Below are 22,973 nucleotides of genomic sequence, written 5' to 3' on the forward strand. Positions count from 1 at the left end.
ACAGAGAGACCCAGCCAGGCATATCACAATGTTAATAAAAAAATACAATTGTCCAGACCCCTTGACATTTCAGGTTGCAATCCTCTAAATGTAATTATTGGTGGAGAGTCACATCATTGGAAAAAATATTTTTAGATATTCTGTAGGCCTAACATAGGTGAAATGAGTCTCACTAGTGTTGAGTAACGTCCTGTTAAAAATGGTGTAGGTCTTGTAGGTCGCTACCGTCCCATTTCAACAATTTTCGGTGAAAATTGCAGAGCGCCAAATTAAAATTAAATTACTATAAATATTACATTTTCATGAAATCACAAGTGCAATTCATCAAAATAAAGCTTAACTTGCGGTTAACCTGTTAGGGTATAGGGGGCAGTATTTTCACGGCTGGATAAAAAAATGTACCCGATTTAATCTGGTTACTAATCCTACCCAGTAACTAGAATATGCATATACTTATTATATATGGATAGAAAACACCCTAAAGTTTCAAAAACTGTTTGAATGGTGTCTGTGAGTATAACAGAACTCATTTGGCAGGCAAAACCCTGAGACAGATTCTGACAGGAAGTGGATACCTGATGTGTTGAATTGACTTTAACCTGTTTGGGATAGGGAGCAGTATTGAGAATTTTTGAAAAAATATGTGCACATTTTTAACTGCCTCCTACACCAACTCAGAAGCTAGAATATGCATATTATTGTTCAGGTTTGGATAGAAAACACTGAATTTTCTAAAACTGTTTGAATGGTGTCTGTGAGTATAACAGAACTCCTATGGCAGGCAAAAACCTGACAAGGTTTCAAGCAGGAAGTACCCTGTCTGACAAGGAGTCGTGCGTCTTGCATCTTTTTATTGAAAAGTAAGGATCTTAGCTGTAACGTGACAATTCCCAGGGCTCCAATAGGCTCTCAGAACCCGCGAAAAACCTGAAGGTTTACGAGGGAGCCTCAGGCTGAAACACATTATCACCTTTTGTAAGTGGCTGCTCAGAGGACCTTTGAATGAGGCGCGTGCACGATTCGCTCCTGAGGAGAAATTTTATTCGGCTGTTTAGGCTCAATGCATATTCCCGGTCGGAATATTATCATTTATCTACGAGATAAATGGCATAAAAATTGGTTTTAAACAGCGGTTGACATGCTTCGAAGTACGGTAATGGAATATTTAGACATTTTTGTCACGCCAATGCGCCATGCGCGACACCGTGATGAAGCATTCTGATAGTGTCTAGAACTCACGAACAAAACATCGCTGTTTGGATATAACGATGGATTATTTGGGACCAAACCAACATTTGTTATTGAAGTAGAAGTCCTGGCAGTGTATTCTGACGAAGAACAAGCAAGGTAAGAACATTTTTCTTATAGGAAATGTGATTTTGGTGGAGGCTGACCTGGGTGGGTATCTAAATAGCTAGCCCTGTGATGCCGGGCTATGTACTTAGATTACTGCAAAATGTGCTTCATCCGAAAAGCTATTTTAAAATCGGACATATCGAGTGCATAGAGGAGTAATGTATCTATAATTCTTAAAATAATTGTTATGCTTTTTGTGAACGTTTATCGTGAGTAATTTAGCAAACTGTTAGTAAATTCCCCGGAAGTTTGCGGGGGTTATGCTTTTTCTGAACGTCACATGCTAATGTAAAAAGCTGTTTTTTGATATAAATATGAACTTGATTGAACAGACATGCATGTATTGTATAACACAATGTCCTAGGTGTGTCATCTGATGAAGATCATAAAAGGTTAGTGCTGCATTTAGCTGTGGTTTGGGTTTATGTGACATGATATGCTAGCTTGAAAAATGGGTGTCTGATTATTTCTGGCTGGGCACTCTGCTGACATAATCTAATGTTTTGCTTTCGTTGTAAAGCCTTTTTGAAATCGGACAGTGGGGTTAGATTAACGAGATTCTTGTCTTTAAATAGCTGTAAAATAGTCATATGTTTGAGAAATTGAAGTAATAGTATTTCTAACGATTCAAAAATCGCGCCACTGGATTTCAGTGGCTGTTACGTAGGTGGGACGAGTTCGTCCCACATGCGCCAGAGAGGTTAAGCCTATACCATTGAAAAACAAAGGGGGTGAGGAATGTTTTGGCACTTCCTATTGCTTCCACAAGATGTCCCCAGCCTTTACAAAGTGTTTTGAGTCTTCTACAGTGAGATCTGACCGAATAAGAGCCATGGAACGGTGATGGCCCATTAGACACCTTGCGCGCGAGTTGATGGTAGGTACTCTCATTCCGAAACGTTTTAAAAGAGAACCCAATGGTCCGCCTTGAATTTTATTCATGTTCTGGTTAAAAAAGGCCCTAATGATTTATGCGATACAACGTTTGACATGTTTGAACGAACGTAAATATATTTTTTCCGTTCGTGATGTGAAGTGAAGTCCGGCTGGCTTAGATCATGTGCTAACAACACGGAGGTTTTTGGACATAAATGATGAGCTTTTTTGAACAAAACTACATTCGTTATGGACCTGGGATTCTTTGGAAGTGACATCTGATGAAGAGAATCAAAGGTAATGGATTATTTACATAGTATTTTCGATTTTAGATCTCTCCAACATGGCGGTTAGTCTGTATCGCAATGCGTATTTTTCTGGGCGCAGTGCTCAGATTATTGCAAAGTGTGATTTCCCAGTAAGGTTAATTTTAAATCTGGCAAGTCCATTGCGTTCAAGAGATGTAAATCTATAATTCTTTGAATGACAATATAATATTTTACCAATGTTTTCTAATATTAATTAATTATTTTGTTGTCATGACTTGACTGCCGGTATTGGAGGGAAACGATTTGCTGAAAACATCAACGCCATAGTAAAACGCTGTTTTTAGATATAAATATGAACTTGATAGAACTAAAAATGCATGCATTGTCTAACATAATGTCCTAGGAGTGTCATCTGATGGAGATTGTAAAAGGTTAGTGCATAATTTTAGCTGATTTTATGGTTTTGGTGACGCCTGTCTTTGAATCGACAATGCATTACACACAGCTATTATCAATGTACTCTCCTAACATAACCTAACTTTATGCTTTCCCCGTAAAACCTTTTTGAAATCGGACAACGTGGTTAGATTAAGGAGATGTTTATCTTTCAAAGGCTGTAAGTTAGTTGTATGTTTGAGAAATTTGAATTTTGACATTTATTTGGTTTCAAATTTGCAGCTCTTGAAATGCACCTGCTGTTGATAGGGTGCGCCACGGGTGGCACGCTAACGTCCCACATAGCCCCAAGAAGTTAATCCAGCCAAGGTGAAAGATGTTCATGTACATGGAAATACATTTGGAAAGAATTTTAACAATTCAAATACACTGACTCATATAAACTCCCAGCCGGAGGGTATGGTCACAGTTTTACGTGTTCCTGACCAATTGTGCTATTTTGAGCTGTTTTTAACTTTTTGTTTTACATAATGTTTCCGCCATCGTTTCTTTTGACTGAAAAGAGCTTCTGGATATCAGAACAGTGATTACTCACCTCAAACAGGACAAGGATTTTTTCTTTAATGAGTCAGACGCAAAGGAAATACTGCTCCTCACAGACCAGGCCCAAACCCCGTCATCCGAATGAAGTGGAGACGGTGTTGGCGAGACTGAGTGGGCAATCCGATGAGTGGGAAATCCGCCTTTACAGTCGATTCTACTGGCGAACGTGCAATCGCTGAAGAATAAACTGGATGAGCTCCGTTAGAGACTATCCTATCAATGGGAGATTAAAGAGCATATTAAAGTAAGAAGCAATAGGATTTGAAGCAATAGCCAACTTTCACTTAATCTCCGTTTGGGTATTGTTTAGACAAGAATTAGAAATTAGGGTCCAGAAATGCTATGCTATGAAATGCTCTAGTGTAACCTTTATTTAACTAGGCAAGTCAGTTAGGAGCAAATTCTTATTTCCAAGGACAGCCTACTCCTTCCTCATGCTCTGCGGGGATTCGGTAGCTAAATAGCCCAGTACTGTACCGCCGACCGTCACGTTGTACAGCACCATATTTTCCATTCCATCCTAATGGAAACCCAGAGGGTTTTTTGTTTTTCTTGGAATAGAAAAAACATAATATTAATCATATTAATTAAGCTATTACCAGTCAAAAGTTTGGACATACCTACTCATTCCAGGATTTTTCTTAATTTTTTACTATTTTATACATTGAAGAATAATAGTGAAGACATCATAACTATGAAATAACACCGGTCTCCCGCATGCCCCGAATTCTGTAGTACAGACATTGCATGCTCTCCCTTAAGTAAGGAATTAGGCACTTTCCCATGTTTACTACAATATGAATTGTAGACTGCACAGTAGCCTAATAAATAAATAAACACATTTTGTTAATAAAATAATGATAAAAATATCTCTTTCAAAATGCAGATGTTGATTTAGTTATGGATCCATAACGGATTACTATGGGAATAAATATCACTGATTTACAGAAATATTGGAACAAAGTTGTCTAATGAAGGCAAACAATTTAGAATCCTCCAATCCTGTAGCCTACTCCCGACCATCATGTTGTACAGCGCCATATTTTCAATTCCATCCTAACGGAAACCCTGAGTTATTTTTCTGAATAGAAACACCATAATATTAATCAAATTAATTTATACAAATTTCTTAACTTCTTTGGGATAGAGGGCAGTATTTTGACGTCCGGATGAAAAGTGTGCCCAAAGTAAACTGCCTGCTACTCAGGCCCAGAAGCTAGGATATGCATATAATTGATAGAAAACACTCTAAAGTTTCTAAAACTGTTAAAATAATGTCTGTAAGTATAACAGGACTGAAATGGCAGGCGAAACCCAGAGGACAAACCATCCCCCCCAAAAATAATTAATCCTACCACTGGCACTTTTATAATAGGGCGAAATCGTGCCGGATTGCAGTTCCTAGAGCTTCCACTCGATGTCAACAGTCTTTAGAAAGAGTTTCAGGCTGGTTTTTGGAAAAATGAGCCAGAAATTGTAGTTTTTCTAGGTGGCTCCCATTTTAGCTGTAGTGTTTCCAAGCGCGTGACTGAGAGCGCGTTCTTTGGTATTTTTCTCTGATAAAGACATTAAAGATTCACCGTCTTAAGAAGAAATGTGTGGAGTGGTTGAATAACAAGTTTTAATGACTCCAACCTAAGCGTATGTAACCTTCCGACTTCAACTGTATATATATATATATATACTTGGCTTAATCGAATGAAAGAATAGCAAGTGTCACAAAACAATGGAAGAATCATGCATTGTCTTTGCTTTTTCTCACATACCAAGGTCTGAATTTAATCCGTATCGCGGTAGATCTGCGTTAAAATTTAAAGGTGAACGCTGCCTTTAATTTAAATCAAGCTATAATGTAGATCTTCCGTGATACGGATTGAATCCAGCCCCAAGTCTTTGAGTCAGGTATGAGCACGTGAGGAGCCCATCTAGTCGTAACAATTGCACACACAGTGCACGACACAGTGATTAAAGATCCAATACAGCAATTTTGATTTCAATATCAAATAATTTCTGGGTAACAATTAAGTACATTACTGTAATTGTTTTGAAATAAAATTGTTGAAAAAAAGTTTAGCTTAGAATTTGTTTGAAAATGCAATGGCACTTTGACATAAAACATTGTGTCAGTTGAAACGTACAGGTGTGTTAGGGAATGTGGAAATCCCTTGAAAGTTTAACAGAATGTCAGAAGTTATAAACATAGTATAAAAGTCACATACCCCTCCCAGAGTGTTACTTTGACTTGTTTAGTATAAGATACATCAAAGCTACTCAAATCAGAGGTTTACAGCCCTGTAGATGGGGTTTGCGTGTGCACTAAATATGCCATAATTTGTCACAGCAGGCCTTTTTAAATAATAGCCCTATTTTTGCAGGGACGTAATACTGCCCTCTTGCAGTGGCTCTTAAATATTAGAATCTGAAGACCTTAGCAACTATTTTATTAATCTATGTCCCTGGAATTATATTGAAAATAGATATCTAATAGATGGATGTTGCTTAATGGGTAACACTTTATTTTGATAGTCCATCTGTAGATGCTCTACAGACAATCAGCAATGTTTCAAATTACTATCTACTAACCCTAACCCTAGCCCTAACTCTAAACCTTACCCTAACCGTAACCTTAGCAAGGACTTGCTTATCAACAGATAGTTTGTTGATAGTATGACCATCTGTACAGCATCTACAGATGGACTACCCCAAAAAAGTGTGACCTCTTCATACACCATAAAATCTTATGCATATTATACATACAGTATATCTCAATATCTACATGTGATTTGACAATGTCTTTTCATGGCAATCAACTATTTTGGGGATCACCTAAGAACTACTGTGTCACCTTTTAACCTTAATTATTTGGAATGCATCAGTAGTTGCACAGTGTAGAAGGAAAACATCCCTTGCTTGAAATTCTACATATATCAGAGACTAACACCTTACTCACTTACACCAATCTGCACGACACGCACATTTTGAAAAATGTCTTACACAGAAAAATCTAAAGATTCATACTGTACATTTAACATGCAACTTGCATTACCAGAATTGTACATTTAAGAACAATGTTTGTGCAGGTAACACATCCAACAAGAGCAATGCTGTTAGCCAAGCAACTGTAGGTGAATTAAATATACTGTACATTAGTTTGTAGAAAGAACGACCAACAGAATTGACTTCCATGACATATTTACTTTGTTTCCCAGAATTACAGCCTTGAAGACCCTTCCTTCTCAAGACTGCCATTATGAGTCTATGACTCGTCATAGAGAGAACTCTTCACTTCCCTCCAAGGTAGTCTGAGGTTGGCTCTGCTGAAATGCAACAGTAGGGTAGTACAGTTGAGAGGTGTCATGCAAATTATTGACATTGTTCATAAATATATCATAAGTTTGGTCCAAGTTGAACATCTATGTTTCAAACATAAATGGATAATGATTGTTGGGAGTACAGTTCAAGGAGCACTGAAGTATTGGTCAGTTGTGGAAGTTCCTCTGATAAATTTTCCATCAGTGCATACTTTATCGACGACTGAGCGAGATGCTGTCCAACACATGAAGAGAATGAATTGGCATATGTGTTGACATTCTCAAATCACTCTCAAATCATTGCTACAACGCACTTCCAAACAATACACTGTCAAAAAAATTAAGTTGTTTTTAAAAACAACTTTGATTTAACAGTACATTATTGTAATGTAAAGTAACATACTGTTAAACCAAAGTTTCTTTGGAATTTACAGTAACATACTGTATCTTTTTTTACAGTAACTGGCTGCCACTAAGTTACCATAAAAACAACCAGATTTCTTTTACAGTGAAGTTTTTGTGGTTGGTTTTGTTAAAGTTAGACATTTTTTCCTTTACTTTAGTCACCTGCTCTGTCACCAAACAGATTTGCATCCCAATTCTACAAAAATAAAATATATTACATAGCCAAGTAAACTCTCATACCAGATACTAACCACTGAATGAAGAGTTCATTTTTCAAAGTAGAGTTTTTATTCTACAAGTTATTCCACTCTTTCAGCAAAAGTTATTCCACTCTTTCTACGTATGCATCTCATATGAAATACAATTGTACATTTTATTATCATGGGCATATTATATGCCTGTAACAAGTCATTCCTTTTTTTAATGTTTCCTTTATGTATTAGATGGTGCAGTGACGTTAGAGGAGTATTACAACAATGTTCAAACCTGTAACAAAGAGAAGACAATGGAGCTGTCAGATGGCTGGACGCTGCAGTGTAACGCTGCAGCAATGTTGTGAAAGCGTTAGCACCCAGACCTGTCACATAAACCAACAGCACTCCCTAGCATGGACAGGTAGATGGACAGGGTTTGATATAACAGTAACATTAAAGGGATGTTATGAAAATGTTTACATCAGGGGACAGGTGGATGAACTGGGGTGGTGGATGTTGCAGTAACGTTACTGGGTGGTTGTAAGTTTGTTTCAATAACCCAGAGAGGTTAAACGATGGAGCCCTTGGAGGAGGAGAGGTGAATTGACTGGATGCGGGTGCCTAGAGTTTTCTCCAGGTCATGGAGGACATCGGAGATGGGGCTCAGGCAGGGTCCGGGGCTCACTGTAACAGGCATTTCGTACAGTAGTTGTTTGAAAGCCTCCACCTCTATCAGCAGCACCATGTTCTTCAGGAAGTAGCCTTCGATGAAAGTCGCCAGCTCATTGGCACAGAGGAACTAAACAGGGCATAAGGATACAGTCAGAACCTTAACTCACTCTGTCACAATGCCCTCTCTCACTGGTGGTTTTTTATGTCTGAAACATACATGCATGGGTATCTTGCCTACTTATGTTTTATCCTCTTTTACTGTACACTCTTAGAAAAAAGGGTTACAAAATCTTTGCAGAGGGATAGGGTTCTACCAAGAACCGTTTATCTGAAGAATCATATTAGGAAGACAATGATTCTATGTAAGGCAATGAGTTCTACATAGAATATTTTTCATCCTAAGAGCCTTTTTTGGAAAGGGTTCTTTGATGATTATTGGAAGGCATGAAGGATTATTTGAAAGGCAAGAAGGGTTCTACATAGAACCCTTCTGCATCTGAATAAGCTTTTTATTACAAATGTTTTTCTTTCTTTTAACCTGTTAGGGTATAGGGGGCAGTATTGAGAATTTTTGAAAAAATATGTGCCCATTTTTAAATGCCTCCTACACCTACCCAGTAACTACAATATGCATATACTTATTATATATGGATAGAAAACACCCTAAAGTTTCAAAAACTGTTTGAATGGTGTCTGTGAGTATAACAGAACTCATTTGGCAGGCAAAACCCTGAGACAGATTCTGACAGGAAGTGGATACCTGATGTGTTGAATTGACTTTGAGCCTATGCCATTGAAAAACAAAGGGGGTGAGGTATATTCTGGCACTTCCTATTGCTTCCACAAGATGTCCCCAGCCTTTACAAAGTGTTTTGAGTGTTCTACAGTGAAATCTGACCGAATAAGAGCCATGGAACGTGATGGTCCATCATTCACCCTGGCGCGCGATTTGATGGTGGGTACTCTCATTCCGAAACGTTTTAAAAGAAAACCCAATGGTCCGCCTTGAATTTTATTCATGTTCTGGTTAAAAAAGGCCCTAATGATTTATGCGATACAACGTTTGACATGTTTGAACGAACGGAAATATATTTTTTCCGTTCTTGAAGTGAAGTGAAGTCCGGCTGGCTTAGATCATGCGCTACAACACGGAGGTTTTTCGACATAAATGATGAGCTTTTTTGAACAAAACTACATTCGTTATGGACCTGGGACTCTTTGGAAGTGACATCTGATGAAGAGAATCAAAGGTAATGGATTATTTATATAGTATTTTCGATTTTAGATTCCTCCAACATGGCGGTTAGTCTGTATCGCGATGCGTATTTTTCTGGCGCAGTGCTCAGATTATTGCAAAGTGTGATTTCCCAGTAAGGTTAATTTAAAATCTGACAAGTCCATTGCGTTCAAGAGATGTAAATCTATAATTCTTTGAATGACAATATAATATTTTAGCAATGTTTTCTAATATTAATTAATTATTTTGTCGTCATGACTTGACTGCCGGTATTGGAGGGAAACGATTTCCTGAACATCAACGCCATAGTAAAACACTGTTTTTAGATATAAATATGAACTTGATAGAACTAAAAATGCATGCATTGTCTAACAAAATGTCCTAGGAGTGTCATCTGATGGAGATTGTAAAAGGTTAGTGCATAATTTTAGCTGATTGTATGGTTTTGGTGACGCATGTCTTTGAATCGACAATGCATTGCACACAGCTATTGTCAATGTACTCTCCTAACATAACCTAACTTTATGCTTTCCCCGTAAAACCTTTTTGAAATCGGTAAACGTGGTTAGATTAAGAAGATGTTTATCTTTCAAAGGCTGTAAGTTAGTTGTATGTTTGAGAAATTTGAATTTGTACATTTATTTGGTTTCAAATTTGCCGCTCTTGAAATGCACCTGCAGTTGATAGGGTGCGCCACGGGGGGAACGCTAACGTCCCAGGTAGCCTCAAGAAGTTAAGTAGTAAGCATAAGTGTTTAACTCAGTGTTTAAACTTTAACATCAGGAGTGTTAAAGTATTCTGATGAATTTAAAAAGATATATGTGAGCATGTTTTAACTTCTTATGGGCAGATGGGATGCTACCGTCCCACCTGGGAAACATGCGGTGAAATTGCAGAGCGCCAAATTCAAAATACAGAAATAGTCATATTAAACATTCATAAAAATAGAAGTGTTATAAATCGGCTTAAAGATTAACTTCTTGTTAATCCAGCCACTGTGTCAGATTTCAAAAAGGCCTTTACTGTGAAAGCATACCATGCGATTATCTGAGGACAGCGCCCCGCTTACAAAAGCGTACAAACATTTTACAACCAAGTAAAGGAATTACAAAAGTGAGAAATAGTGAGAAAATGAATCACTTACCTTTGATGATCTTCATATGTTTGCACTCTCAAGAGTCCCTGTTACACAATAAATGTTTGTTTTGTTTGATAAATTCCCTCTTTATGTCCAAAAACTCAGTTTTGTCGTTGCATTTTGTTCAGTAATCCACTGGCTCAAAGGCGGTCACGACATGCAGATGAACACATCCTAATAGTACCTGTAAAGTTCATCGAAACATGTCAAACGATGTTTATAATTAATCCTCAGGTTGTCTATTGTCTAAATAATCGATAATATTTCAACCGGACAATAGCGTCTTCAATAGAAAGGAAAAACAACGAACGGCGCACAATCGGTCACACGCGCCAAACAGCTCTGGTTCATTCTGCATGCCACATAGAAAATGGTCTCATTCTTCCTCGTTTTCCAGAATACAAGCCTGAAACAATGTCTAAAGACTGTTGACATCTAGTGGAAGCCATAGGATCTGCAATCTGGGCCCTAACCCAACAGATACTGTATAGGCATTCAATAGAAAAGTATCCACATCAAAAATGTCCCACTTCCTGGATGGATTTTCCTCAGGTTTTCGCCAGTTATGTTATACTCACAGACATTATTTTAACAGTTTTGGAAACTTTAGAGTGTTTTCTATCCAATACTGCATATGCATATCCTAGCTTCTGTGCCTGAGTAACAGGTAGTTTACATTAGGCACCTCATCCATCCAAAATTCAAAATACTACCCCTTACCCAAGAGAGGTTAGACTGAATTTATATGGGAATATACTCTGACAGACTGACCAGGTGAACCCAGTTGAAAGCTAAAGTATGAACCCTCATTGATGTCACTTAGTAAATACACTTAAAATAAGTGTGGATAAAGGGGAGGAGAAAGGTTAAAGAAGGATTTGTAAGCCTTGAGACAACTGACACATGGATTGTGTATTTGTGCCATTCAGAGGGTGAATGTGTAAGACAAAATATCTAAGTGCCTTTGAACGGGGTATGCTAGTAGGTGCCAGGTGCACCGGTTTATGTCAAGAACTGCAATGCTGATTTTTTTTTACGCTCAACAGTTTCCCTTGTGTATAAAGAATAGTCCACCACCCAAAGGACATCCAGCGAGTTTGACGCAACTGTGGGAAGCATTGGAGTCAATATGGGCCAGCATCCCAATGGAATGCTTTCGACACCATGTAAAGTCCATGCCACAACGAATTGAAGCAGAGAGTAGAAGAACAGAATTGTATCATATGGTACACAACAAATTGACAAGATTTACCCAGTGTTGATTTTTCATTGTAACATTTCTAGTGTTGATTAAGGAGTTAAATTATCTTAACAATTTTACCTCACTGGAGAGGGCCAGTAGTGTAAAATAGCCCGTGTTGGTTGTCATGACTATCCTGTGAGGATCCAAAGGATCAGGTTACAATGTATCAGCTCTACAGAGCTCTGTCTCCCGCAGAGGGGAAGAGGGATGGATGTGGGGGTTTAACCTCTTGACGGTCGCCTAGGATAGGGGGCGCTACAGCGATTTTTGAAAAAAAATCGTGCCCATTTATAACAGCCTCCTACTCAAGCTCAGAAGCTAGGATATGCATAAAATTAATACTTGTAGATAGAAAACACCCTAAAGTTTCTAAAACTGTTTGAATGGTGTCTGTGAGTATAACATGGAGCTGGGTTGGCTGCCATGCCTGGACTGGGCACCGGCGCAGAGGAAGGCTCCAGCCTTGGAGCTGGACAGGACACCGTGCCTGGACTGGGCATCAGCGCAGGTTGCACCGGACTGATGACACGCTCCTCAGGTCGAGTGTGTGGGGCCGGCACAGGACGCTCCGGACTGGGGAGGCGCACTGGAGGCCTGAGGCGTGGCACAGGTGGCACCAGACTGGTGACACGCACTTCAGGGCGAGTGCGGGGAGCTGGCACAGGACGTACCGGACTGGGGAGGCACACTGGAGGCCTAGTGCATAGAGCCGGCACAGGTGGCACCGGACTGGTGACACGCACTTCAGGCCGAGTGCGGGGAGCTGGCACGGGACGTACCAGACTGGGGAGCCGCACTGGAGGCCTGATGTGTGGAGCCAGCACAGGTGGCACCGGACTGGTGACACGCACTTCAGGGCGAGAGTGGGAAGCTGGCACAGGACATACCGGACTGGGGAGGCGCACTGGGGGCTTGGTGCGTGGAGCCGGCACAGGTTTCACTGGACTGGGGACACGCACTTCAGGGTGAGCGCGGGGAGCTGGCACAGGACTCACCAGACTGCTGACAGGCTCTTCAGGTTGTATTCCGTGCAGAATACACCTAGCCAACATATCTCTCAGTTCTCTCTCCTCCAACAGCTCCATCACCTCCCCGACGGTCTCTGGCTCTCTCCGCGGCTCGACCGACAGCTCCTTGTGCCCCCCCAAAACAATCTTGGGGTTTCTGTGGCCGCGGACCCCGACGTCATCGCTGTCCTTACACCTTCCTTGTTGTTTATGTCCTTCCACGCTTTTCATCCGAAATCAAAAATACTGCCCCCTATAGCTTAAATAGTTAACCTGTTGGGGCTAGGGGGCAGCATTGAGAATTTTGGAAAAAATATGTTCCCATTTTTAACTGCCTCCTACACCAACTCAGAAGCTAGAATATACATATTATTGTTCAGGTTTGGATAGAAAACACCCTAAAGTTTCTAAAACTGTTTGAATGGTGTCTGTGAGCATAACAGAACTCCTATGGCAGGCAAAAACCTGACAAGGTTTCATGCAGGAAGTACCCTGTCTGACAAGGAGTCGTGCGTCTTGCATCTGTTTATTGAAGAGTAAGGATCTTAGCTGTAACGTGACAATTCCTAGGGCTCCAATAGGCTCTCAGAACCCGGGAAAAACAGGAATGATGACGAGGCGGCCTCTGGCTGAAACAGATTATCGCCTTTTCCAAGTGTCACATTAGGTGTCAATGCAATGAGGCGCATGCACGATTCGCCCCCGTGGAGAAATTTCAGTCGGCTGTTTAGGCTCATTGCAGATTCCCGGTCGGAATATTATCACTTTTCTACAAGATAAATGGCATAAAAATTGGTTTTAAACAGCGGTTGACATGCTTCGAAGTACGGTAATGGAATATTTAGACATTTTTTGTCACGCCATGCGCAATGCTCGTGACCGTGATTTGGTATTCTGATAGTGTCTAGAACTCACGAACAAAACGCCGCTGTTGGAACATAACGATGGATTATTTGGGACCAAACCTACATTTGTTATTGAAGTAGAAGTCCTGTGAGTGCATTCTGACGAAGAACAAGAAAGGTAATAACATTTTTCTTATAGGAAATGTGATTTTGATGAAGGCTAATCTTGCCGGGTGTCTAAATAGCTAGCCCGTGATGGCTGGGCTATGTACTTAGAATATTGAAAAATGTGCTTCATCCGAAAAGCTATTTTAAAATCGGACATATCGAGTGCATAGAGGAGTAATGTATCTATAATTCTTAAAATAATTGTTATGCTTTTTGTGAACGTTTATCGTGAGTAATTTAGCAAATGTTAGTAAATTCCCCGGAAGTTTGCGGAGGGTATGCTTTTTCTGAACGTCACATGCTAATGTAAAAAGCTGGTTTTTGATATAAATATGAACTTGATTGAACAGACATGCATGTATTGTATAACATAATGTCCTAGGTGTGTCATCTGATGAAGATCATAAAAGGTTAGTGCTGCATTTAGCTGTGGTTTGGGTTTATGTGACATGATATGCTAGCTTGAAAAATGGGTGTCTGATTATTTCTGGCTGGGCACTCTCCTGACATAATCTAATGTTTTGCTTTCGTTGTAAAGCCTTTTTGAATTCGGACAGTGTGGTTAGATTAATGAGATTCTTGTCTTTAAATAGCTGTAAAATAGTCATATGTTTGAGAAATAAGTAATAGTATTTCAAACGATTCAAAAATCGCGCCACTGGATCGAAGTGGCTGTTACGTAGGTGGGACGAATTCGTCCCACATGCGCCAGACAGGTTAACCTCTATAACACGCTGCTTGGTCCTGCGTTGGCGGGATGTCACGATCGTCGTAATGAGCGGACCAAGGCGCAGCATGAGTTGAGTTCCACATAATTTTAATTCACAGTGAAACAACAAAAACAACAAAACATCCAACGAACGTGAAGTGCAGCGCGCACATAGGCACTAACTGAAACAATATCCCACAAATGCAGGTGGGAGAAAGGGCTTCCTAAATATGATCTCCAATTAGAGGCAACGATTACCAGCTGCCTCTAATTGGGAACCATACAACTCACCAACATAGCAATAAACTGACTAGAACACCCCCCTAGTCACGCAATGACCTAAACACCATAGAGAACCAAGGTCTCTCTATGGTCAGGGCGTGACAGCACCTTGAAGTTGGATGCGATCCGCTAACCCGATCCCAAAAAAGAAGAAGAATTTATTGTACCTACCCTGGCAGTCATTCTGAATAATTCAAAGTTTCAATTGGATTTACACACCATTTTGCAAGCCCACATAAAGTGATTTTTAGGCCTGATGTGGCCTGTAGACCTAGAGTTTGCTAATACAACTGTTAGAATACAAAACTAGGCCCTCAAAGAAAGACCTAATGATGTACAGTATGTTTTTAAGAGTTACAATTGAATGGCTAATAAGGCTGGTCCTGCTAGGAAGAACCTTTAGAGGATAAAGGGGTTCTATGAAGAAACCTACAAGGGGGCTCTAGCTCGAACCCTCTACAAAGAGTTCTACATTGCACCATTCCCCTAAGAAGAACACTTTATGGTTCAACTTAGCACCTTTTTTTCTTCCACAGCTTCACGTGTTACAAATGTACAATTTTAAAATGTGCAATGGAGCAAAATATTCTGTCTTCTCTTTTCACAACTGGTTGAATGGCAATTTTTTTCCTGTAGGCACCTACAACTTATCACAGGTGAGATTAAAGAATCACTTGCCTCCAACCACATTAATTTGGACATTTATGACTTTGAAGTGAAAAATCTCAATTTAAATTTAAATTGTTTCCCTTGGTCCTGTGCAGTTTTAAAACAAACAAATACACCTGTGAACACCAAATGTTTTTTCAATTTCAACTCATTTTAGAAAACATTTTGAACTGTATACGTTTGGCTTGTTCCCATTGCCTCTCACCTTAGCGTGTTTGTAGATGTCCACACAGGTTTCCACGGCAATGTTCTTGGAGCAGATGATCTCACAGTGTCGCTGAAGGGCCTCTAGTTGAAAGAATTTTGCTGCAGACAGGAGCTGTGGAAGAGAGGGAAAAGAGAGCAGAAACACACACATTGAGAAGTGGGCAAGTGGGGAAGACTTTATGGGTAATGAAATGAAAAAGTGTTTGATGGGGTTGAGGTCAGAGCTCTGTGCAGACCAGTCAAGTTCTTCCACACCGATCTTGAAAAACATTTCTGTATGAAACTCGCTTTGTGCACGAGGCGTTGCCATGCTGAAACAGGAAAGGGCCTTCCACAAACTGTTGCTACAATGTTGGAATCATAGAATCGTCTAGAATGCATTTGTATTTCCCTTCACTGGAACTATGGGGCCTAGGCTATTATTCCTCCTCCACCAAACTTTACAGTTGGCACTATGCATTGGGGCAGGTAGCGTTCTCCTTGCATCCGGCAAACCCAGATTTACACCACTCCAGCCGACGCTTGGCATTGCGCATGGTGATCTTAGGCTTGTGTGTGGCTGCTCTCCGATGGAAACCCATTTCATGAAGCTCCCAAAGAACAGTTCTTGTGCTGACGTTGCGTCCAGAGATAGTTTGGAACTCTGTAGTGAGTGTTGCAATGAGGACAGATGATTTTTACACACTACGCACTTCAGTCCCATTCTGTGAGCTTGTGTGGCCTACTACTATGCGGCTGAGCCGTTGTTGCTCCTAGACGTTTCCACTTTAAAATAACCGCACATACAGTTGACCAGTGCGGCTCTAGTAGGGCAGAAATTTTACAAAAAGACTTGTTGGAAAGTTGGCATCCTATGACGGTGCCACGTTGAAAGTCACAGAGCTCTTCAGTAAGGCCATTCTACTGCTAATGTTTGTCTATGGAGAATGCATGACTGTGTGCTCGATTTTATACACCTGTCAGCAACTGGTGTGGCTGAAATAGCCGAATCCACTAATTTGATCGGGTGTCCACATACTTTTGTATATATAGTGTATTTTATTTAAGTGTCATTCACAAATCGGTGCCCAGCCCATAAGAGCTTATAAAACACATTTCTTGAAGTTATACAAAGCACAAAACAAAATGTCATTTTACACGCATAGATAATAATCATGGGACGGTATGTACAGTATGTATGATTTGCAAACCTGCTCTGTCAGTGTAATTGTTTGACAATGATTGTGTGACAAGTATGGCTGTGTTGTCATTGAAATAAAATATATTTAAAAAAAAAGTAATTCTTACCTCCATAATCTCAGTATTCATGATGTGCAAGGACTCAGTGCCTCCACAATACAGGTACTGCATGACCAGCTATAAAAGAGGAATGTCGTTATGACTCAAGCCTCTCAACACATTAGAAACAGCCTAAATTAATTACTGGTACTGGTAGGGTAATACTGTACCTGTTTTGACATAATGAGAGAGTACTTAAAGAGTACAATTGAATGATTACTGACTTTCATACAGTATGTCACCCTATAGCATTTAAATAATATAGAAAGCTCAGGAGTTTTACATTTGTTTTTTTAGGGTGCTTGAGCAGAGGGTAGTAATCTGCTCTCGATGATAAGCATGACTGCCCCCCTTTGAAGGTTTAAGATACTACATTGCTGTGGTGCGAATCCCAGTTGAACTATGAACACATTACTATTAACCTGTTAGGGTATAGGGGGCAGTATTGAGACTTTTTTGAAAAAAGATGTGCCCATTTTTAAATGCCTCCTACACCTACCCAGTAACTACAATATGCATATACTTATTATATATGGATATAAAACACCCTAAAGTTTCAAAAACTGTTTGAATGGTGTCTGTGAGTATAACAGAACTCATTTGGCAGGCAAAACCCTGAGACAGATTCTGACAGGAAGTGGATACCTGATGTGTTGAATTGACTTTGAGCCTATGCCATTGAAAAACAAAGGGGGTGAATTATATTCTGGCACTTCCTATTGCTTCCACAAGATGTCCCCAGCCTTTACAAAGTGTTTTGAGTCTTCTACAGTGAGATCTGACCGAATAAGAGCCATGGAACGTGATGGTCCATCATTCACCCTGGCGCGCGATTTGATGGTGGGTACTCTCATTCCGAAACGTTTTAAAAGAAAACCCAATGGTCCGCCTTGAATTTTATTCATGTTCTGGTTAAAAAAGGCCCTAATGATTTATGCGATACAACGTTTGACATGTTTGAACGAACGGAAATATATTTTTTCCGTTCTTGAAGTGAAGTGAAGTCCGGCTGGCTTAGATCATGCGCTACAACACGGAGGTTTTTCGACATAAATGATGAGCTTTTTTGAACAAAAATACATTCGTTATGGACCTGGGACTCTTTGGAAGTGACATCTGATGAAGAGAATCAAAGGTAATGGATTATTTATATAGTATTTTCGATTTTAGATTCCTCCAACATGGCGGTTAGTCTGTATCGCGATGCGTATTTTTCTGGCGCAGTGCTCAGATTATTGCAAAGTGTGATTTCCCAGTAAGGTTAATTTAAAATCTGACAAGTCCATTGCGTTCAAGAGATGTAAATCTATAATTCTTTGAATGACAATATAATATTTTAGCAATGTTTTCTAATATTAATTAATTATTTTGTCGTCATGACTTGACTGCCGGTATTGGAGGGAAACGATTTCCTGAACATCAACGCCATAGTAAAACACTGTTTTTAGATATAAATATGAACTTGATAGAACTAAAAATGCATGCATTGTCTAACAAAATGTCCTAGGAGTGTCATCTGATGGAGATTGTAAAAGGTTAGTGCATAATTTTAGCTGATTGTATGGTTTTGGTGACGCATGTCTTTGAATCGACAATGCATTGCACACAGCTATTGTCAATGTACTCTCCTAACATAACCTAACTTTATGCTTTCCCCGTAAAACCTTTTTGAAATCGGTAAACGTGGTTAGATTAAGAAGATGTTTATCTTTCAAAGGCTGTAAGTTAGTTGTATGTTTGAGAAATTTGAATTTGTACATTTATTTGGTTTCAAATTTGCCGCTCTTGAAATGCACCTGCTGTTGATAGGGTGCGCCACAGGTGGCACGCTAACGTCCCAGGTAGCCTCAAGAAGTTAACCCATTTACTGCAACCTAGATACAGTAGTACATACAGTAGGCTACCTGGAATATGTTGTACTTGACATGACTGATCTCAATGTAGGTGTTCTCTGCTGCTGGTCTGTTTTGTAGCAGGGATTTAAACCTGTATGAAATAATGAAAGAAAAGGTGGGGAAGACAGGTTGTCAGAAAACAAAATGAGCATGTCGTAGTCTGCATTAGTGACATGTGACCAGTGCTGTATTGGTAAACGCCTTCTATTATTTTTCATGAGCATCTTTTGCAGAAAAATGCATTGAAAGTATAGGGCGCGTTACTTTATTCACCGCCAACAGCGATCAGCGTTTACCCACCAATTTTTGCATATGACATGTCTTTGTCACTCTTGTATAAAAATGTTTTATTTTTCAATTCCAACATACAGTACAAGTATTTCACAGATTATCATGTTCAAGCATTTTTCATCAATCACTCAATTTCTTAGCTTTCTGTGGCTTACCTGGCTGAAGCAGTAAATAACAAGACTTTATGTGCATAGAAGGGTTTTCCTTCCACCAAGAACGTTACATCAGACATCTCCTTGTTGTTGAGGAAGTGGGGGTCTGAAAGAAGTGAAGGATATTTACTATATTTGTCCACTTCTAACACTGTGTTATATTTATCTCTATTGTTACTCAGTTAGTGTTTAATAAAGAAAATGTAGAGACATTTGTGAAATACATTTGACTTGTGTATTCATCCATCTTGACTACTTGTCCATTTTGACCTGCATGTGACCTTTTGCAAATTACGCAGAATGGCATAGGCTGGACAGATATGCTAGCAGGATAACTAAATGGCATCCCATGTAATCTCCCGTAGAGAGTATTCTAAAATGTAAACATTGCTAACTAAGCATCTCTATGACTACAAAGCTTTACTGGATTGAAGCCTCCTGTGTTCATATGAATCGAACAGATGGTATGGTAATATCAGCTACTGAGCTACTCAGCTACAGCATGCAGCTTTGGGACCAACCTAATGAAGCTATTTATCAAACTGTTTTTCAAATGGAATAATTACGCTCATCACATTGCTGTTCCAAAAAGCATCTTAATTCTTCATCCTCAAAGCAAGCTTTAATTTATTGATGACACCCTCAAGACCTTCATAAATGTAATTACAAAATTACATTATAGCAAATGTTGACTTTTATTAACAACGCTGAACATATTAGATCAAGGTCAAGGAACTAGAACACATCAACACCAGTCCATCGATAATTCCAAATCTATTTGCACTCTCGATGGTGCTAGAGACACAAACACAAATTTGTGGAATACAACTTGAACTGCCAACGTACAGTATTGCAGAACAATAATTTTCAAGCTCTAGTTTTCAAGCTTCCATTTCATTCAACACTGTTAATGATGAAGATAAATTTCTATTGTAATTTCTCCATCCCATCACATTTAAGCACATTTCAGAGGCAACACAAACACAGAGGGAGGCAAGTAACGGCTGCTTCTGCTGCCTTTCTGAACATGCATGGCGTGGGTGCAAACCATTTCCACTCGGGAGCAACACCTTCCTTTGCTCACCAAGTCGCGAGGTCTGCTTCCTCCTGATCTCAGTGAGTTTGGGGATAGGGAAGGGCCCATAGCACTGGGAGAAAATCACAGACAGCTGGCTGATCACCTCATTCTGCAGGCCAGGCAAAGAGGGAGATGAGAAGACATAAATGGACATGGGAAATGTTTGGAAAAAGAGCAGTTACTTACTGCTGTAAGAAGAGTTATTAAATAGAAGGCCATAGAGGTGAATGTTTTGCAATTCATGCATGAATATAATGATACAGATTGAAAAATAAATTTTATTGTGTAAGTGCTTTTACTAAAACGCAAAGCTGCTACATACAATACCAGTCAAATGTTTGGACACACCTACTCACTCAAGGGTTTTTCTTTATTTTTTACTATTTTCTACATTGTATAATAATAGTGAAGACATCGAAACTATGAAATAACACACATGGAATCATGTAGTAACCAAAAAAGGGCTAAACAAATCAAAACATATTTTATATTTGACATTCTTCAAAGTAGCTAACCTTTGCCTTGATGACAGCATTGCACACTCTTGGCATTCTCTCAACCAGCTTCACCTGGAATGCCCACATATGCTGAGTACCTGTTGGCTGCTTTTCCTTCACTCTACGGTCCAACTCATCCCAAACCATCTCAATTAGGCTGTCTTTTCTCTTTGCTTATTTGAGCAGTTCTTGACAAAATATGGACTTGGTCTTTTACCAAATAGAGCTGTCTTCTGTATACCACCACTACCTTGTCACAACACAACTGATTGGCTCAAACGCATTAAGAAAGAAAGAAATTCATAAAATTAACTTTTAACAAGGCACACCTGTTAATTGAAATGCATTCCAAGTGACTACGTCATGAAGCTGGTTGAGAGAGTGCCAAGAGTGTTCAAAGCTGTCATCAAGGCAAAGGGTGGCTACTTTGAAGAATGTCAAATATAAAATGTTTTGAATTTGTTTAACACTTTTGTCACGTCCTGGCCAGTATAAGATTCATTGTTTTTGTAGTTTGGTCAGGGCGTGGCAGAGGGTATTCGTTTTATGTGGTTCGGGGTGGTGTGTTTTGGTGAAGGGTCATTTGGTTTAAGTATTCCGGGGTTTTTGGGCACTGTTTGGTTTTCAGTTATTCTATGTCTAGTCTAGTATGTCTGTTTCTATGTCTGGTTAATTGGGGTTGGGACTCTCAGTTGAAGGCAGGTGTTGTCTATCTGCCTTTGATTGAGAGTCCCATATATGAGGGTGTGTTTGTGTTTGTTATTTGTGGGTGATTGTTCTGTGCTTAGCCAGACTTTTTTGTTGTTCGTAGTTTCGTTTTTGTTTTGTTATTTTGGTGTTCATTTTGATAACTAAATAAAAGTCAAGATGAGCCTACACGTACCTGCTGCGTTTTGGTCCTCCTTCACCGACGACAACCGTGACAGAATCACCCACCACTTAAGGACCAAGCAGCAGAGGAAGGAGCAGACGGCGTTCGAGTTGGACTGGCGGGAGAAGTGGACTTGGGAGGAAGTTCTGGACGGGGCCGGACCTTGGCATCAGGCTGGGGAGTATCGCCGCCCGCAGTGGGAAATAGATGCAGCCAAGGCAGAGAGGCGGTGGTACGAGGCCAGAGACGCGCTGAGGGAGAAGCACGAGAGGCACCCCCAAGAATTTTTTTGGGGGGGGCACACGGGTAGTTTGGCTAGGCGTAGGAAGAGCCGGAAGCCAGCTGCCCGTGGTTATATGGAGGAGCGTATGGGGTGGAGAGCGCTATGTTTCGCTGAGAAGCGCACTCTCTCACCCACACGCACGCACAGTCCGGTGCGAGTTATTCCAGCCCCTCGCAGGTGCCGTGCTAGAGCGGGCATCCAGCCTGGTAAGAGGATGCCTGCGCAGCGCATCTGGTCGCCGGTACGCCTCCGAGGACCAGGCTACCCAACTCCCGCTCTACGCACGGCTACCATCAGGCCCCTGCACAGCCCAGTCTGCCCTGTACGAGCACCCCGCTCGTACAGGGCTACTAGTTCCATCCAGCCAAGGCGGGTTGTGCAGGAGGTAAGATCTAGACCGGCTGTGCGCCTCCATAGCCCTGGGTTTCCAGCTCCTGTCTCTCGTGCGGACCCGGAAGTGCGTCCACCCAGTCCGACTCGTCCTGTTCCTGCTCCCCGCACTAAACTGCAAGTGTGTAAACCCAGCCTCGCCAGTCAACAGTCGTCAGAGCTGCCCGCCAGTCAACAGTCGTCGGAGCTGCCCGCCAGTCAACAGTCGCCGGAGTGGCCAGACTGCGCTGAACTGCCGGAGTGGCCAGACTGCGCTGAACTGCCGGAGTGGCCAGACTGCGCTGAACTGCCGGAGTGGCCAGACTGCGCTGAACTGCCGGAGTGGCCAGACTGCCCTGAACTGCCGGAGTGGCCAGACTGCCCTGAACTGCCGGAGTGGCCAGACTGCCCTGAACTGCCGGAGTGGCCAGACTGCCCTGAACTGCCGGAGTGGCCAGACTGCCCTGAACTGCCGGAGTGGCCAGACTGCCCTGAACTGCCGGAGTGGCCAGACTGCCCTGACTGTCCCGAGTTGCCAGACTGCCCAGACTGTCCCGAGTTGCCAGACTGCCCAGACTGTCCCGAGTTGCCAGACTGCCCAGACTGTCCCGAGTTGCCAGACTGCCCAGACTGTCCCGAGTTGCCAGACTGCCCAGACTGTCCCGAGTTGCC

The 22,973-nt window shown here is 40.9% G+C and overlaps 1 protein-coding gene across 1 annotated transcript in view; it reads right to left on the reverse strand.

Moving 5' to 3' along the window:
• Nucleotides 1–7,481: 7,481 nt before the first annotated feature.
• LOC115198634 (ankyrin repeat and BTB/POZ domain-containing protein BTBD11-A) overlaps nucleotides 7,482–22,973 on the reverse strand; it is a 210,690-nt gene continuing 195,198 nt past the window's right edge. Inside the window, exons 11-16 of the mRNA XM_029760716.1 lie at nucleotides 20,288–20,390; nucleotides 19,207–19,309; nucleotides 18,770–18,851; nucleotides 16,875–16,943; nucleotides 15,586–15,699; nucleotides 7,482–8,209 (exon numbers count right to left, since the gene is read on the reverse strand). Of these exons, the coding sequence (XP_029616576.1) occupies nucleotides 7,979–8,209; nucleotides 15,586–15,699; nucleotides 16,875–16,943; nucleotides 18,770–18,851; nucleotides 19,207–19,309; nucleotides 20,288–20,390 (702 nt within the window). The 3' untranslated portion in view covers nucleotides 7,482–7,978. The remainder of the gene's footprint in view (nucleotides 8,210–15,585; nucleotides 15,700–16,874; nucleotides 16,944–18,769; nucleotides 18,852–19,206; nucleotides 19,310–20,287; nucleotides 20,391–22,973) is intronic.

The sequence above is a fragment of the Salmo trutta genome, chromosome 8 (assembly GCF_901001165.1).
Source record: "Salmo trutta chromosome 8, fSalTru1.1, whole genome shotgun sequence".
NCBI lineage: Eukaryota > Metazoa > Chordata > Actinopteri > Salmoniformes > Salmonidae > Salmo > Salmo trutta.